Below are 17,913 nucleotides of genomic sequence, written 5' to 3' on the forward strand. Positions count from 1 at the left end.
ATAGAAGTAAATACCTAGTAAATATGAAGGACCTTGAAAGGAACAAGAATAAATTTGGTTTCTAAAACAATTGTCAAGGTTTTCACTGTATAAATGGAGGGGTTTGGGTTTTTTTTTTCTGTCTTACAACAATAGCTGTGCAAGTAACATCCAGCTATCTGTTCTCATGGTATCTCATGACAACTTTGCAAAGACTCATTTCAGGCAAAAAATCTCTGCTTTATGTTTCTGCATCCAGATTATTTTCTTACATCTCCTTGAGAGGCTGACAACCTGATTTCACAAATAAGCCTTCATGTATTACGTGATCTCACTCAGCCAGAATCTCACTTTTGAGCTTACAAAACCATTTGGACACGAAGTACTGGCAAACTTCACTTGCTTCTCACCACAGGTGCTCTCCATTGATTTCAGGACAATCTTGCTGCCCTTTCTAGCATATTCTACATCAACATCTCAAAGGCAATCAAGAATCCAAATTCAAAAAGAAAAGAAAAAAAAAGAATCACAAGCAGAGGAGCTGCCCACTCTAGCAGGGCTCCAACTTTGGTAACAAAAGGAAAATCCTGTCCCTCACCATCACAACCTGTGCTTTTGAACGGGGCACGGGGCTAAGGCTAACTACAAATTCAGTGGGTTTACCTAAACCTTTATTTTAGTTGTGTTTCACTATAGAGTTTGGCATTGCTTTGATTTAGACAGAGTTGACAAAGATGTACAATAAAAAAACTGTCCTAGAGTATTTCTCTCCATGCTTGACTGGTAATTTTATTTTACTACCATTTATAAAGAAAAGATGCTTCATTTCTAAGGAGAAAATTCTGTTGCATTTTTTTAATTTAGAAGTAGCAGAAACATTACATCACTGTCAGAAAAGACAACTCAAGACAACATCTCATGCTATTAAACATCCAGCTCAAAGACTTCTTTGAACAGATGTGAGCCCGAGCCAACAGCAGAAGACAGGAACATAAGCCCTCATCATCTGATTCTTTTATAGTTTTTTTGAAGCATCTTAAAGAAGTTGGATTAAATATAATTATTTTCTTGACTTAAAACCCATCATCTATTTTACACCTCTGGATAACTACCAGTATTAATAACTACCACAGAGACAGGAGGTAGTCAAGAATCCTTTCATGTTTAAGCCATGAAAAGTTAACCATACTTCAGCTTTTGATTTGTTTGTTGACCTGCTCTCCAGTTCCAGTGGAGCACTGCAAGCCAGGGAGATCTGAACTTCCAAGACAAAAATCAGCAAGAACACAGAAGGAAAAAAGCCACAACTGACCACATACATAAAAACCCTCTCCCACAGGCTTAAAAGGACAGTGAAAAGTCCAAAGCAGTTTCTATGTCCTCCCTCCCACACACCTTCTTTAGAGCACTTCATATCAGGTGACTCCTACTAATTCTGGTAACACTCCTTCACTTCCAAACTAAATTAAAACAACTGGAAACAAGAAAGGTGTTATCAGAAAAAGGAAATTTTCCTTTGCCACTGTACGTGAAAATGGCTACAGGGTTGAAGAAACAGTTCTGACTGGGTCACAGAACTACTGATACTTACTACTTCAGAAACCACATACACACCACTGGGATTCACTGTGAAGAGAAGGAAAAGAAAATAACTCCCCCACAGCCTTAGAGACTTATTTCAGTCAGAGAGGGGCTGCATAGACACAAGAACATCTGCATGCTTGAGTCCCCTTCTTTTGCTTTCAGATCATTTTTGCACGTGTCAGCCTTTCTGTAGATGTATTATCGTACAGCAGGTCTGAAGAAGAAATTAGCAAAACTGTAAGGCAGAAAGCCTCTGGGACAGGACCATGTCTGTCAGGTCTCCATGTGCTACTGTATTAGAAGCAGTGAATGGGTAGTAATTCACAAAGTGCAAGCATTACCTACCTGAGCCACACCACACCTCAGCCAGGTGGCACTCGCTCTCACCAGGCTCCTTGCACAGCTCCACCACATCTCTGCAGGTTGTTTCAGGGGTGACTGGCACCTCAGTGAAGTGCTGTTCATTGTTACTGAGGTACACCGTCAGAAACATCTGGAAAATACAAAAGGATAACAGCACACAGTTATTTTATAGCACAAAGCCAGACTGCACATCGGAGTCACAACCCTCTCATTAAACGCTTTCTTCTCAACATAACTGTATCATTTGTTAACTACTGTGCATACAGGATTTCAAAACAAAACCAGATTTTGGTACAAGCAACTGAGACCCCACAGAAGTTACTCTCTGCTCAACTAAATTACCTTGCTGGAGGACTGTTTGGTTTCAGATCTGGACCTACAGCTCCTTTCTTTGCCCTTAACATCAGAACTCCTCCCACCTCACTATGGGTATATACTGCAGCTCTTCGATGGAGAAGGAGAAACAGCCATCTAGAGTTCAGAAATGTTATTTATCATGAAAAAAAAATTACATCTGTAAAGAGCAACCACACTAAAAAAAGAACAGAACTTACTACATAGGCAGTGAAATTCACATTTCTATAACATGTCATCTAAGGGTAGAAACACAAGTCTATTTGCTACTCCCCTAGTCTCAGTATGAATACAAGGTCCCCCCAAATGTTATTGACAGGGAAGTAAGGATATTTTACTTGGCTTCCTCTTCAAAGCCGTAGAAAGATCCTTGATCTTTGGTTATTACTCTGTACAAACACCACACAGATGTTATTCTTGCTCGTGGCTTTCCTGACACAACTAGGAAATGAGTATTTTAGAAATTAGTTGCTTTTTTTGATAGGAAGTATCAGTGATGACTGCTTCGGAACACCACCTCACGGCATGCTATTAATATTAAACTGCTATCAAAGTTTAGCTGCTTCTAAAAATTAATGTCAACTCTCTTCTGAGACCTATTCTCAATTTCACTATCAACTGGCTGCTAGTCACACGACTCCCAGCAACACAAAAACCTGTCAAATACACCCAGTAAGCAATTACTCCACTAAGCATTTCAAAGCAACACAAAACCTTATCGATAGGCTACACAATTCATAGAGCTGAAAAAGCTAATTTTGCAGGAAAAGACAAATCCTTGCCTGTCCTCATTTTTAGAGGGTAAAAGGGGTATATGCATCCTTACAGACACCAGGTCAAAGGTCAAAATAAAGATAGTCTAAATCAATCAAGGCAAGAGACAGGTATAAATATTCTTAATTAAAACAACAGCAACAATAACACTCCACCACCACCAAAGAAAAAAACACCATTACCACAAGCATTACTTTTGTGATTTTGTGTGAATACTCCAGAATGAAGGGGGGGTTTATGCCACTACAAAGTAAAATTTAGCTCCATGTTCTTCATGGTTTTAGGAACTCCCTCTTGGGGATTCTCCTGGAATACAACCATGCGCATCCCTGATGCCTCCAAAGTCTTTTCAGGGCTCTTTCAAGCGCCAACATTCCCTGCACCCCTCTGAGAGGAGCTACCTTAATTCTTTTAGAGGCTTCTGCAAAAGCACTCCAAACTCAGCCTGTGTTGTTATACAGGGCATTTGTCCCACTTGTGGCAGTATAAACACCTGCAAATAGTATTTCAGAGCCTGGCACTGCACCAGATTTATAGCACCAAGAGCATGCAGAACTCGATCTCTGGTTTTGCCCAGCTCCCCAAGACAAGAGTTTCTGACAAATTCCTGAAGACCTTCCAAACACATACAAAGAATGGGAAAAACCTGCTGAAAAAGAGCTCAAAACTGCCTGCAACCCTTAAGAAAATGTTCAGCTCCCCCAACCATCTCCTTACACTTGTAAGGAGAGGAGTTAGGAGAGACAGGGTGGAAAATGCAAAGGCAGCAACAAAGTTCCAGTTATTGACCAAAGGAAGCCAGTGAATGCTGTGGAGAGCAGGCAGATGGAGTGGAACACCCAGGACTTGAGGATTTTACCTTGAATCAAGGCTGCTGCTCACTCCACAGCTTTGCTCTTGGAGGGGAGCATCCTGCCTGCCGGCCAGGGTCACACCTGCTCACCCGGGGTGGCAGGGAATGGGTTTCAAGCTGCTCCCTCTCGGGTATGCTTTGTGTGGGCCAGAGCTGTGCAGCATGCAGTCAGGTAGGATCAGCTTACCACACACCACTTATTAGGTAGTGAAGACTGGCACAATCATTGTGCTGTTTACAGCACAACACACTCAAGGCCTGACCTAAATTAAGAGACAAAGCTTCTAAAGGAGGAACTCTGATACTCGGCTTTAATCTTTTGTCACTAAACATGGTATCTTTTTGATGTAGCATTTCTAGAGGAGCCCGATAGCGAGGGATGCCACGTGCTACCAGGTAGGAATAGCTCTTAATCACAAAAATTAGGGCAGAGAAGTATAAAATAAGAAGCTCCCCAAATAGCTTTAGAGCAGGGTTATATAGGTATGTAAAACACATCAACACTTCACATTTAATGCTGTACAACCTGAGGTTAGTGTTCTCATATGAACTTAGTGTTCTCATATTCAGAACACTAATTTGCACAGGCTGTGCATCTGCAGTAACACTTGTTAGTTTTAAAAGATGAGCATCAAGAGAAAATTATAAAACCACGGCATTATACACACAAAGCAGACCTAATTTGACCCTGGCACGGCTGTTCACTCTTCAGTGTGCCTGTTTATATCCAATTGTTAATCCTTAGGAGGATATACCAATACAGACAACTACACAGGAAGTATCACGAGTTGTTGTTTCTACCCACAATGCTCAGGATAATTACTAGTACCTTAAGCCAAGAGCATTCAAACCTGGTGTGTGAGAGCCATTTCTGAGGCTTAGTAGTGTCTTTATCCCACATATGCTAGGAACTGGTGTGTGTGTATAAATAATTAAACCACATTCTGCAAAACATACCTCAAAGTCTTAAGGGTCTTAAGCAACTGAAAGGCTACAAAACTGACATGACCTTCCCAGTTACCTCATCCCACTTCCCTTTAGCTCCAGGGACAATGCTGAGATGATTCAGAAGTCCTCCAGTTAGTTGTGACCCTCCTCTTGCCATCCAAATGGTGGTCACATTTAGCACTTGCAAGAGAGAGGCAAGGAGCAAGCTCTGCTTCACTGCCTGCACAACTACAAGGTTTCCCAGGGTAGTCTGCTCCCCACCCGGCTGCATCAGAGCCTAGGGCAAGCACTGACCAGAGAGTACCCATCAAAGAGATGCCCCTCTCCCCAGAGAGGGTGGAAAAGATAAAGCAGCTGGTGTGAACCAAAAGCCTGCTATGGCTTCTTGGCACTGCTCATAACCCTTAGTGGCTGCTGTGGCTTATGCCACGTTGCTTCAGGATCCCAAGAACTTATCTTACCTCTAAGAACGGTTCAAATGCAACATGTATTAACCACCCTCCCAGCTAGTTTATGTTGCTCTTTGATTGCTGTGAAAAACAAAGGGAACAAAAATTGTCACACATCACCTTGGTCAGAAGCTGGAACCCTATAGATTGCATCAAGTTAGAACATTAAAGCCATCTTTTTCTCCTTCCTAAACCATGAAGATGTTAAGACGGTTATATATAGGCATCCAGGAATTAATATAAAGAGGAAAAAAAGAAACAACATGTAAAAAAAACCCAACACCAGTTTCAAGCTAGGCATAAATGGTTAAACAAATAAGAGGGAGGAAGGGGGGGGGGGGGGGGGGGGGGCAAAGAAACCTCAGACCTTACACTTCTTTTAAAGACAGCATCCAGGCTAATACTGAAATTTCTGACAATTCCATCAGGTTTTTTCCTCTCAAGACTTTTAAAGAGTGAGTTTTAGGAACGCTCATACAGGCTGAGCACCTTTAAACAGGAGTCAGGTCCCTAACTAAATTCTAATCTAAAGACTTGCCCCTCATTCCCCACCGCCAAGAGGTACTCACAGTTTATAGGTACTGTGGCATACTTGCAAGTAACCAGGGATGTGTTGTGTAGCTGCTGAAGCAGTTCCTTCCAAAAATCACATCACAGGTTTTAGCTGACTCTGCTACAGCTTAGAAAATAAAAGTTTGCAGCTATGGAGCCACCAAATGAGTCAGTTCGATCGGATGCATCAAGGGCATCAAAGGACACAATGACCAAGGACACATGAGCTAAAGCAAGTTTTTGCAAGGAATGACTGCAATGTATGACTTACAAACAACTAGATAGAAAAGCAGAGCATGAAACACAATGGACTTCATGTCTCAAAAAATCCCGCTTCTTCAGACATGTAGGAAATCTAAGAAAGTCCAAATACGTGCGAATTACTTGAGTTCTTGCAACATGAAATATATAATTTTGTTCCAACCCATATTATTTCTGCATCACCTCCAACTACAGCCACTAAGTCTGGACTGTAACACACCCAGGAACAGGAAGAAAACCTAGCAAGAAAAGCAACCAAACAGGACAGAAGAGGGCATCAATTAAAGCAAGTCACACCCCACTTTATAACCCTCCATCTCTCTTCTGCACGTCAGTCCCAAAGAGCCTTACATTTGCCTGCAAATCTGACCCATTTGCTGCTAATCTCATCAACGGGATCACTTCATGCAATTGCACCGACACTAAATATGACATAACAGGTCTCAACATCTTCAAGTTAATTTTCAACTGAAAGTAAAATATTTAATGGCTAGCTCTACAAAAGTGCTAGGCTACAACCACACTGCATTTTGGATCCTGCTTTGTTGTATTAAAAACCCCAGACGTCAGCTTCCAAACCTGTCTGGAATACAAACCTGAGCAAACACATGCCTTACAATTCACATCCATCCCACAGGATATCATTTTATATGAAAGACCTCATATCAATCTTCTCCTTAGATCACAAGACCTCAATTATTGATTAAAAAGGGGAGGAGGGGGAGGAGTAGAAATGCAATTTACTTTTCAGGTTTGATGGTGCTTCTGTAAGGATCAGACTTCTCTTACTCCTTACTATACAACTGTAATAACACATCTTGGGTATTAAAAGGCTGATACATTGGACACTTTCTAATTAATATATTAATATTACTAATTTATATAAGGATGCAAATATTCAGGAGAAAACTATTACTGTGTATAATGCAAATTAAAATACAAGGGCTTTGCTAACTGCTGAAACTACTAGAGTTTAAAGGATGAAGATACATTTCCCCCCCCAGTAATTTCTAGTTAAAGATATAATTTAGATCATAGAATTGCAATAATGGACAACAATGTTCCAAGGCAAAACTCAGCCCTTATAAAATATTATAATCCACTAAAGATTAAACACAAAAAAAACACTAAAACTTCACCCTGATTTTCACTATTTGGTGAATTCCAAACTTTATGCAGTCTTCCTGCACAGCATGCAATATACAATACAAACCATGGCATGCATTCACATAGTATTTTTCATCTTCAAAGCATCTTATGACCAGGAAGTCATAACACAAGCATGCTGTTTCCTACTTTCTAGGCAGGGAAACTAACGCATAGAAGGCGGCAATGACAGACACAAGAACATTACCTGAGAGCCAAATAAGCATAGTGCCTCTGGAAATCATGATGCATTATCCTACATTAGAGCTAATAATTCTGTACCACATTTCATATTCTCTGCATTTTAGACCAAAACCCAATACCCTTGAACCACATGATATTAGTGTTTGGGGTTTCTGTATTTCCATAACACAGCTAAGTAATGGTCTTATCTTACGTAACAAATTTACTTAGCTCTCTGTTTTAAGGAGGCATTAAAAGCTGCTCGCTCCTTCAGGTCTTTTCCAACCTAAACAATTCTATGAATTTACATCCTGAACTAAAATGTATTTCTGGAAGTTCATCTTAGCTGAAGAAACAGCAACATGGAATTTTTTAAATGACTAAATTAGCTATCAGATTTCAAGTACAGGCAAGAGAAATGAGAAATAACTGCTTCCACCCACAGACCTCATACCCACAGTTTTAACCACAAATGAGTCTTCCCTATTAAATATAAAACCCCTCCAAACAAAGAGTGTCAAAAGGAAGTCTTGCACCTTACCTAGTGGGAACACTGATGCTGCACCTTCCCAGATGGCCATGAAGAAATCAGCTGCTAAAATAGATATTTTTGCTGACTTGATGCAACTTTCTAAACAAGAGAAGACAGCCTGCACAACAGCACATTTTCCTGTTCTGATAAGCAGCACTTTGTGCTGGTATATAGTTACAGCTCTCCATTTAATGCAAAGTATACCACAATAACAAAGTCATTCAGCGATTCTTTTGTATCAAGTTCCTCAGAACCTGAAAACAGTCCAGTAGGCAACATCCTCACTTACTAGACCTGAAGATTAAGGTAAGTAAACGATTAAGGTAAGCAAAGATTATAACAGACTTACTAGAAGACAGGCACACGGGATGATTACTATTCCTAATCCTTTTCATATTCAGCCGTCCAATAAACCTAGGTTCAACAGCAATGCAGAGTCAAGTTTAGTATCTGCCTACAGTCACACCCATAGTGTGGGCTCTTGCAGTCTCACCCACTGCACACACTATTCCACTTATATTGTACTGGCTTTTGGCCCTAAATACGAGAAAGGAAGTTATGATGCAAGGTAGGTGGAGTACAGTAGGAAGCACCATGGGATTGTTCAGATTATTCCTGGTCTATATAAAGCACAGCTCTTTTCCCTTTCAATTGTATCACAGGAGAAAACAAGACTGAGCCTTTACTCTAAAAGGCATGGTAGTTTCTGCTTGTATAGATGATTTTAAAGGTAAGTTTATTACGTATTTGTATTTTATTCTTGGTGAAAATGTATGTTTTGAGTGCTGGAAAAACCTGACATCTATGTGCACTTCGGGGAGGATGGGAGAAATAGCTGGAAACAGCAAAGAGAAAGGCTTCCCCTCCCCTCCTTTTTCTCCCTCTTATCCTTAATGTAGAGAGAACAGAATGAAAGCCATCTGCTTTTGATACACGCTAGATAAACTGGGCAAAATGCTATAGCACAAGCACCACATTAGGTCTCACTATCAGACGGACATCTGAATCATCACTAGGGGAATCTGAAGAACTGCAAGGAAAACGAGAGTTCTGACCAAGCATTGTTACCATCCAAAATTAACAGATGTAGGTTTTCAACCCTTCTAGCTCATGGACTGCAGCCTCAAAGGCAGAGCTCAGTGCTTCAGTTAAGACTTGCAAATGAGGAAGATGTGATTACTATCTTTCTGCCAAACCTCATGGAAAAAATCATCGTTCTCTTGGTTTAGCCATTTTGATTTTGTGAAATCAGGCACAGCTCAGGACTGGTAAATACAGGATTCCTAAGCTCCCCTCTTTCAGTAGGGTATTAGGCACAAGACCATTAAGAATAGAGCTTCCCAAAGACTTTTGAACCCAAGTTACATTTTCCAACTTAATGTATTTCTTCAGTCATAACCACACACAAGAAAAGAGCAAGAGCCTCCTCACAAGCCAGACAGCAGAAATGTCTATGCAAACAAAGCTCACTTTTTGGATGAGCACTAAGCACAGAAGCAACACACTTTACGCTCCATAGCTGAGCTACACATCACTGAAGGAAGGACTGTCTCAATCAAGTGTGGCTCTTAAAGCCACTTCTACTTTTCACTGCAGGTACCTATTGTAACATCAGCATTAAGGAGAAGAAACTGTTGTAAAAGATGTAGGCCAGTTTGTTTGTTTGTTAAGATACATAAACTAAACTGGTTTCAATAACATATGTAAGAAACCACAGCCTTTTACTGAGCATCCCACATTTGCCAGCACATCATGTACAGCTCATTCTGCTCAGACCTGAATCCACACTTGGAATTGCACCAATTTAGTTTAACAACTACAGGAATTCAGGGTAAACAAACCCTGAATACATTCTTCATATTGTTCCACACAGCAGCACGTTCACAGATCTCTTCCCATTGCCATCAGTGAAGTTCCTTACCTCCTATATTCTCCCCCCTCCCAGTACTCTTCCCCTTTATCCTCAAATCCCTCCTTGTGGCTCCTTAGAACCATTGAGTTTGCACTGCTGGACACACCACCGAAAGCTGCTGCAAGCTGACTGGCAGAATCATGCCTTTACGTGGTGTTTGGACTTGTACTGTTGGTGTCCTACTTGGAGCTCACCCCTCCTCCTCCCTAGAGTCAGGGAAGGAGAACTGGGTCTTCGGAGGCTTGCCCCTTCAGGCAGACTCTGCCTCACTTTCTGCATTCAGCACTGAGTTATAAACACTTGGTACACAAGGAGAAAGCAATTAATATTATTTTACACAGGCAAAAAAATAATACCATATAATTCTTCCAGTAGGTACTATGCTCTGGAAAAGGGTAACAGTCTGACTCGTACAACATAACCACAGGGGTTTACACTTACTCATCCTCCCATTCTTCAGTACAGCAGCACATGTTGCACCCAAGAAGAGCCTTAAGCCACAGCAACATCCAAGCATAATGTGTAGGGTTATGAACTCAAACTTAGGCCTGAATCATCTCAATGTGCGGTACTTGCGTCAAACACAGGGACAGTCTTTGCATTAAAAAAAACAAACCACACAACAACAAAAACAACCAAAAAACCTACTAAATAAAGGAATATATAAAGAAAGAAACTAAGCTGCTCTTGCTGCTCTTCAGCTTTGCTCCCCCCCCCCTCCCCGAGAATAAGCCTTCCTGTTCTCTTAGCCTCCTGAACGGCTAGAGGCCAGTAGAAAGCCACACAAAGTGCTCCCTGTCAAGACACTTGAGAATTACACCTCTCAAAACAGTCCCTTACGATGCAGGTATATTCTGACAATGAAAAGAACACCTTGTATTTATCCTGGTAATCAAAAGAGAACTGGTACAACCCAGGATCCTTCACAGCAAAAAGCAAAGTTACACCCACATCAGGGCTGAAAGCATATTTAACACAACCTACATGTCAATAAAATAGGCTGGCTATCGCAGCCAGCTGGCACCTTACCACCCACACCACACCACCCACTGCCTACGACACCAACTCTTCACTGGCTTTAAAAAACACTCATTCTCTGCCTTTCCAGCCAACATATAATCATCTCACCAACAAAAAGACGATCAACATTCACACCAGGAAGCACTCGACCTCAGCGCACGAGCACATGCAAGTCAAATCCACATTTAGCATGTAACAAGTGCCTGACCTGTCACACAGCAAGCAAGTTATTACCTTCTATTCATGAGCCACAGGGGGATGTGCTGGGAGCACCCATGGGAGAGGTAGAGTAGTGAAGTAGGAAAGAGGATTTTTCTTTTTCTTGAGTCAATGTCTAAGTTAAGATTATAGAACATAAACTTTGTGATTTAATAGCAACACAAATCAAGTCAGAATAAAGAAGTGTGGAACACCAGTTTACTCCAATCCCAGCAACTTCACAGAGCCCAGTGCCAAACACTTTTGAAAATACTACTCCTTCTATCATGTTATTCAGTCCTCCAGGAAAATAGCTGCCAAAATGTGTGTCCTACCTCCACGAAACAGATCTATAACAAACCAAAACACTTGCAATGCGCACAGGTAAGTCAGAGGACACACCATTTCTGGCACCCAAAACAATGACACATGTTTAACCACACAGGTAATTGCAGCGTGAGGAAGTCACAGGATGCACTGTTTGGGCTGTTCTGTGATACAGGCTGAGCAGTCTGGTATCCTGAAGTGCATTACTACAATGCAAAACCACAGGTTGGTATCTCCTTCATGCTGCAACCTCAGAACATACTGTTCAGCCATCTACCTTCACAACAAGGGAAAAAGAAACACTCAAAGCAGGAATTTCAGACCCAAGAACAGTTTGTGTGCTTCTCGGCTTTCAAGATCAGCTCTGGCTTCCTATATACTTGCCTCCAGGAAGCAGACGCTTCCTACTGTATGAGCTTCTCTATCTCACCATGATAAATGTATGTTTGTATTACTCCAGCTTAATCATCCCAGTGAGTGAGAATACCCAAATATGGTGAAGAAAATCCCCTCTATTACCATCTCCAGACAATATGGAGGTTAAGGAAAGCGTAAAATATCATCTGACTGTTACAGCTTAGCTGACCTAAGTGGTGAGCTGACAGAGGTAAGCCATACTCTTCCCAAATCCCACCCCCATTATGTCCAACTGTGCAGCCACATGGCATATCACTTCCACCATATAAACCTTTTGGATGCTTTTTGCCTTTCATGTAGGTAGCATTTCCACCCAGTCAGCTATCATCCAACTCCTTGCTAAATTCAAGGGGAAGCTACAAAAGACACATGGCTTTGGGTGGGGATGAAAACCAAAGGAACAAGACCATCCATTTAGGCAGCATCCTATTATTAAATTAATTAGGTGTAATGTCACACCACACTTTTGCAGAAAGGTATCTCTCTCCTACCCACCACTAGTTCTGGGTGGGAACTCCTCTTGCAATGGAAGTGTACCTTGGAGAATAACCTTTGCTTGTCAGACACAGATGACTGCCAGTACACTAAGAGCAGCCCGTGCATGGCAATGCAAGCAGTCAACAGCCACCAGCAATGCCAAAGGAAACCAGCACAAAATGCCTATGCTTGGTGATCATATCTGTTTGACAACAGCTGAAGTTATTCAACGCCATAAAGAAAGGGTTTTTGTGCTACCGCTTCTGGGCTGCAAACACACAGGAAGTCATTAGTAACCGTGCAGATACTGATTACACTACATTCAACTGACTCAGAAGACACATTGAGCTTTTGCACCTAAACAGATGGATCTTCTTTGTAATTTTGCAAGTTAAAAAAGACCAGTGGAGCTGTTCCAACACTGGAAGCAATGGATGGTCAGATGGTCTTCATAAACCACGTTATAATGGGATATGTAAAACAAGTACAGCAGAACTGGGAAGGAGAAATCTTTCCCTCTCCTTACGCCTATTATCCCACCAAGCACCCCACTTGATTTAACCTTTGCTCCTGTCACATGGAGCTCTACATCCTTTAACTTTCATCAGGAAACATTCAGCTACTCTAACAGGAGCTGCAGAAGGGTGGCAGATTGTATCAGTCTGTCAGGTTTTATTTAAGTGCTGCTTACTCCCCAGCACTTATTCTAAGCAATATCGGGTTTTACAGAGACACACCAGTTGAGAAGTAAAAGAAGGGAGAGCGGTTCATCAGAGAGAGGCGGCAGGCTTGCTGGGTGGCTCTGCATGTTGTCACCGCCAAAGTCATGACTGTAATCTTCACAGACGGTCTTGTATGAAATAGTGGTCACTGAGGGGATACCACAGCTCTTTTATATTAATTAAACACAATAGTTTAATCAAATCAACATTTATACTATGCTGGGCTCCTCAACAGGCTTTTTTTGCCCAAGAAGTCCAGATATTGTCCCCCTTTAGCCTGTTACTATTTGGCCAGTCATTCAGCTTCCCTGGAGGCTGAAAACTTCTTTCTCTAACCCAACTTCCCTAAATGCTATTTGCAAGAGAAGCGCTCTAAATAACAATGGTTTTGTGCAACACTGGTAAATCACACAGCAGAAAAGGCCTCGTGGGCAAGACCTACATACAACAGCATAGGAATAACGATGCAGAGGCAAGAAGCGTGCAGTGCTGTTTCCATAGCTTCCCCACACAAACCTTTACTTGTAGTAAAATGTATTCTCAAAAGGCTGGAAGACACAGCATGGCTATCATTGATAAAGTGGCTATGGGGCCGCATGACAAACAGGCAACGCTCTTCAGAAGCACAGCTCGTCAAGACCCATGGCAGGGTTGCTTTGTCAGGGTTGATATTTCACAAGAGAGCTTTGTGGCATTCTCCAAGGAGGTCTGGAGTATTTTGCCTGGCCCCTACGCACCCTGCCTTTCACAACTCAGCAACACCTCCCTCCCTCTCTTGCAGACAGAAATCAGTCGCATTCCCTGCTGTGTCAGCTTTTCCTGAACACTTCATTATGTTGAAAGACAGACAGTCTTACTACACCTCAGAACCTCTAACAGACTGTGGGAATCCCATCCTTTACAGGCTCTTCCCAGGCCTGGGATGCCCAAAGAGGGCAAGATGGCTTCACTTCCCTGAGGAAGTCAGTACAGAAGCCATCAATCACTGCTCTGCACAGCCCAGATACTGATCTAGGTGAGGCTCTGCATTCAGGGTAGCAAACACTTATGTAAGATGGAGAGCAGGGTGAAAAAAGGTGTTTGCACACACTTCAAAAAGGAAAACAACATGCCAGACAAGCCACCACTCTCAGGCATTAAGGGAATTACCATCAAGTTATAACTGAGCACTGGTATGACAAACAGCTCAATAAAAAGCCCAGCAACTGGGCGTAAAGCCTTCCTGGATTCCCCAACATTGGACATTTTTAAGATTCAAATGGACAGGGTGTTGGGACATGAGATTTTTGCCTAGAAAGGTTGGAGCAGATGATACCAGGGGTCCCATCCAACCCAGTATTCTGTGATTGTATGGTTTCTGCTGCCAGCTCAGCCACTTTACACAAATTCAACTTCATCCAGCACAACTAAGGAACACTGGGGTAAGAACCCTACTTGTCTTACTGAAGAGGCTTCTGGCTAATGAAACCCAAGAAGGGGACAGTAACCTTGCAGAAGGACAAGCCTTGACACCTTGAGAACGCAAGAGGGACACTACACCAATGCTTACGTGTAGTCTTCTAGCTCCTTATCTGCAAGGCCCTCAACACATTCACAGACTGGCAGGCTGCGGCTCCACTGGAGTACCAGAGCACAGGGGTGGTTTGGTGCAGCACAGAGCTCAAGTAGAGTAACAACAGCATTTAAAAAGAACCTGCTGAAGAACTAAGAAAACATGGATTTTCCTCTTTTAAATGACAGAATGAAATTGAAGGCAAGAAGAGTGATTCCAGGGACTCTTCCTTAGCTTTCAATTTAAAGAAACAATGGGATTTAACATTCCATTGCAATAGAGGAAAATAAGTAATCTAAGCTTAGATCTAAATTGCTCCTTAAGCAGTTAAGCCTCAAAAAAAAAAAAAGTATCAAAAGACAAGGAAAATCTCTTTTAAGTTATCTGACAAAAAACTCACATGCTGCTGCTTATATCCAAGATATGCCTTAAGCAGTGCAACAAGAACACTGGCTTTACACATACGTAAAGGATTTATGAACATGCACTTCTCTGGGGGACCGTTTTCAAGCATGGAGCTGAATGAATTACCACAAAGATTCTCTCTCAATTCACAATTAACCCTAAAAAAGCAGGGGTGCAGGCCATGTATACTTTAAGCAAGTTCATTTAATACTTACGCTGGATATGGCAGACTTGTGTTACAGCCACACCAGTATGTACCAGTTGTTTTCACTCTACAGGTCTCCCAAATCCCAGGCTGAACTCACCGCATGACCTTTAGCAAGTGGCTTAACCTCCCTGCAGCTTCCACTCACTTTATTAAATGTTCTGATCCATAGCAGTTAGTATTTCACAGACCAGATGTTTGGTACTGAATGACTCAAAATAACATCAGAAGCTTTCAAGTCAGCACAGTGAACATGTCCATGGTTTTACTTGAGTTTGGGTACTGTAACTATGGCCCAGATATAATGCAGATAAAGGTCTTCCTGAATCAATCGGCAATAATCAACAGAGCCATGCAGAACAAGGGATAACTGCTGTAATGTTTGACTTTACAAAGTATATGCTTTACTTTGCAAAAGGAAGAAAGATCACATAGAATTAAAGTTAGTAAATAAATAGGTAGGAAGTGTTCCCCTAATTCTCCTTTTAAAATAGATGCCAACAGAAGTCAGGGCACTGCACGCAGCCATCTACCAAAGGACTGTATCATATTAAGATGGGGAAGCATCACTCTAGAAGAAATTGGTACAGAAATGATGTTATCATCTCAGTAATAAAATTCTTGGTATTAACACCACAGCAACAAAACCCCCCCTCACCCTTTCTGACACTTCTTTGTGCCTGAAGTCCCACCCTTAAGACACAATTGGGTTCAACATCCACATAATGACACATGATGGCTGTGGTGAAACAAGTGGCAAGGACACATGCATGACTAAGTCTAAACACTAGCAGCAAGATCCAGAACGTTAATGATTAACAAAAAGTTAATAGCAAAAGCAAGGGGAAGAGTGGTTTCTGCCTTTTAACATGTCCAGCATCACAACAGTCATGATTGCTGTCCTGCCTCTGACTGACTCACCATTCCCTCTCCGGGCGTATTTACCCCAAACTACAGCTATCGTTATCTAACACTGTTCTAAACAACACTTCAGGTCTTTCCCGTTCCACAGAAAAGACCTGAAACCTCTAAAACAGTTAAGCAACAGTGACTAAGATAATTAAATACACTTCACATGAGGTCCAGGATCTCTAGTGACCTTTATACACAATATTGTCCAACTACTTGAAGATCAAAAAAGACTTGGCCTGACTCAAAAGTGACTAAGCCGAAAGAAACCAGGCTTAAAGATAATAAAACTGAGAGCAAAGAGAAGAGTTTTATCTGCCCATTACCTCATGAATAAGAGTACCTTCCAGTTTCCAGAGCATTAAGTAAGTTTTTACACTTCACAGGAAGTAAAAGCCTACAGATCAAAAAGATCTGGGGGTTCCCTTTGTTATCAGTAGGAGCACACTAAAGGAAGCAAGAAGTCCTCCTCCAGCTGTGCCATCAAGCCCTAGGAGGTAACTTGAGTCAGTCACCCAGGGGTTACCCAGCTCCCCCTTCAGAGGCTGTACAGCAGGCAAGGCACAACTCTGCCCATAATTAAACAAGCTCAGTAACATGCACAGCGGGAGAGAAAGGAGAGTCCCTGAGGCAGACTACTAACGAGGACAGCGGCTAGACAAATGGAGTACTTTCAAGACAGTTTCTTAATCAATAATTTGAAAGGAATGCTGGGCACATTGCCATTCCACTAGCTTATTCTGCTGAAATAACCTTTATACCTGCCTCTTTTAAAGTTCAACTGACTTGCATGTAAATTAATCCTACAGAGTAGACCTGCTCACTAATAAAGCGGAGATCCCATCTGGCAACACTTGGAAGAAAAGAAGAAAGAAATTACCCACCCATCCCAAACTTTATCACCACATACTAGCCCTCGAAACGGTAAACGCAAGAGCCCCACGAGGCACTCCCACCCTGAACTGTTGAATAGATCAGAAGCAGCATGATCAGCTATTCCCATGGCCTCCACAGCTTGATCTGGTATGAATTTGTAATATTGCCCTTCCCCCATTTGATAAAAGCCACACAAAGAAACAACGATATTTAACATGCCACAGCATAGTGGAACACAAATTGCAGACGGAAGGTTAAGGTATTTAAAAAGTCATCTGAGAAATTAAATACACTTAAAACCATTCCTGGAATAATTCTTCATTGGACAGCAGAAAAAAAAAAAAGGAAAAAAGATGTTGGGTCAACAGGAAAGATAAAAAAAAAAAAGTGCTCTGGGAAATTCAAGGCAGTACTTCCTAATGTGTATAATGATGGTTTGCAAGAGAAGTGCAAGAGGTAGAAGTTTAGAGGGAGGAAAGCTCAGCAGAACCATCACTTAAGCTTTATTCAGCATTCTAGGCAAAGTACTTAAACTCTGAATACCACGTAAAAATGTTCGAATACAATCACAGTGTTACAACTTTCCAATCATTAACATTAAATGGAAATTCAGTTAAAAGAACAGACAACGGATACTAAATACTTCACCAGATGAAGATATAATGCACATGCCCAAAAGAGCTCACAGTCTGAAATCCCACTCATGCAGGCAGACAAGAAAAACACTGTTAATGACCTATAAACCTGATCAGAGCTTAAATAATTAAAAGACTACAGGAAACAGGGCTTTGATCCTAGAGATCGCATCTTGGTATCAGAACAGGCTGTGCAACTCTCCTGGGGGTCAGTTTGTTTATAAACCCATAGCTGCTCATCTTACAAAGTACAAGACGTTTATTTCTGGTCAAATTTCTT

The 17,913-nt window shown here is 41.6% G+C and overlaps 2 protein-coding genes across 2 annotated transcripts in view; one reads left to right on the top strand and one right to left on the bottom strand.

Moving 5' to 3' along the window:
- The window catches only part of DEGS1 (delta 4-desaturase, sphingolipid 1), an 88,244-nt gene that overhangs the window by 29,137 nt on the left and 41,194 nt on the right, over positions 1 to 17,913 (top strand). The window lies entirely within an intron of this gene.
- TP53BP2 (tumor protein p53 binding protein 2) overlaps positions 1 to 17,913 on the bottom strand; it is a 47,760-nt gene that overhangs the window by 26,138 nt on the left and 3,709 nt on the right. Inside the window, exon 2 of the mRNA XM_057398807.1 lies at positions 1,909 to 2,056. Within this exon, the coding sequence (XP_057254790.1) occupies positions 1,909 to 2,056 (148 nt within the window). The remainder of the gene's footprint in view (positions 1 to 1,908; positions 2,057 to 17,913) is intronic.

This window comes from Pezoporus wallicus, unplaced genomic scaffold (genome assembly GCF_028554395.1).
Source record: "Pezoporus wallicus isolate ANWC-B61680 ecotype Strahan unplaced genomic scaffold, APGP_CSIRO_Pwel_v1 contig_5231, whole genome shotgun sequence".
Classification (NCBI taxonomy): domain Eukaryota; kingdom Metazoa; phylum Chordata; class Aves; order Psittaciformes; family Psittacidae; genus Pezoporus; species Pezoporus wallicus.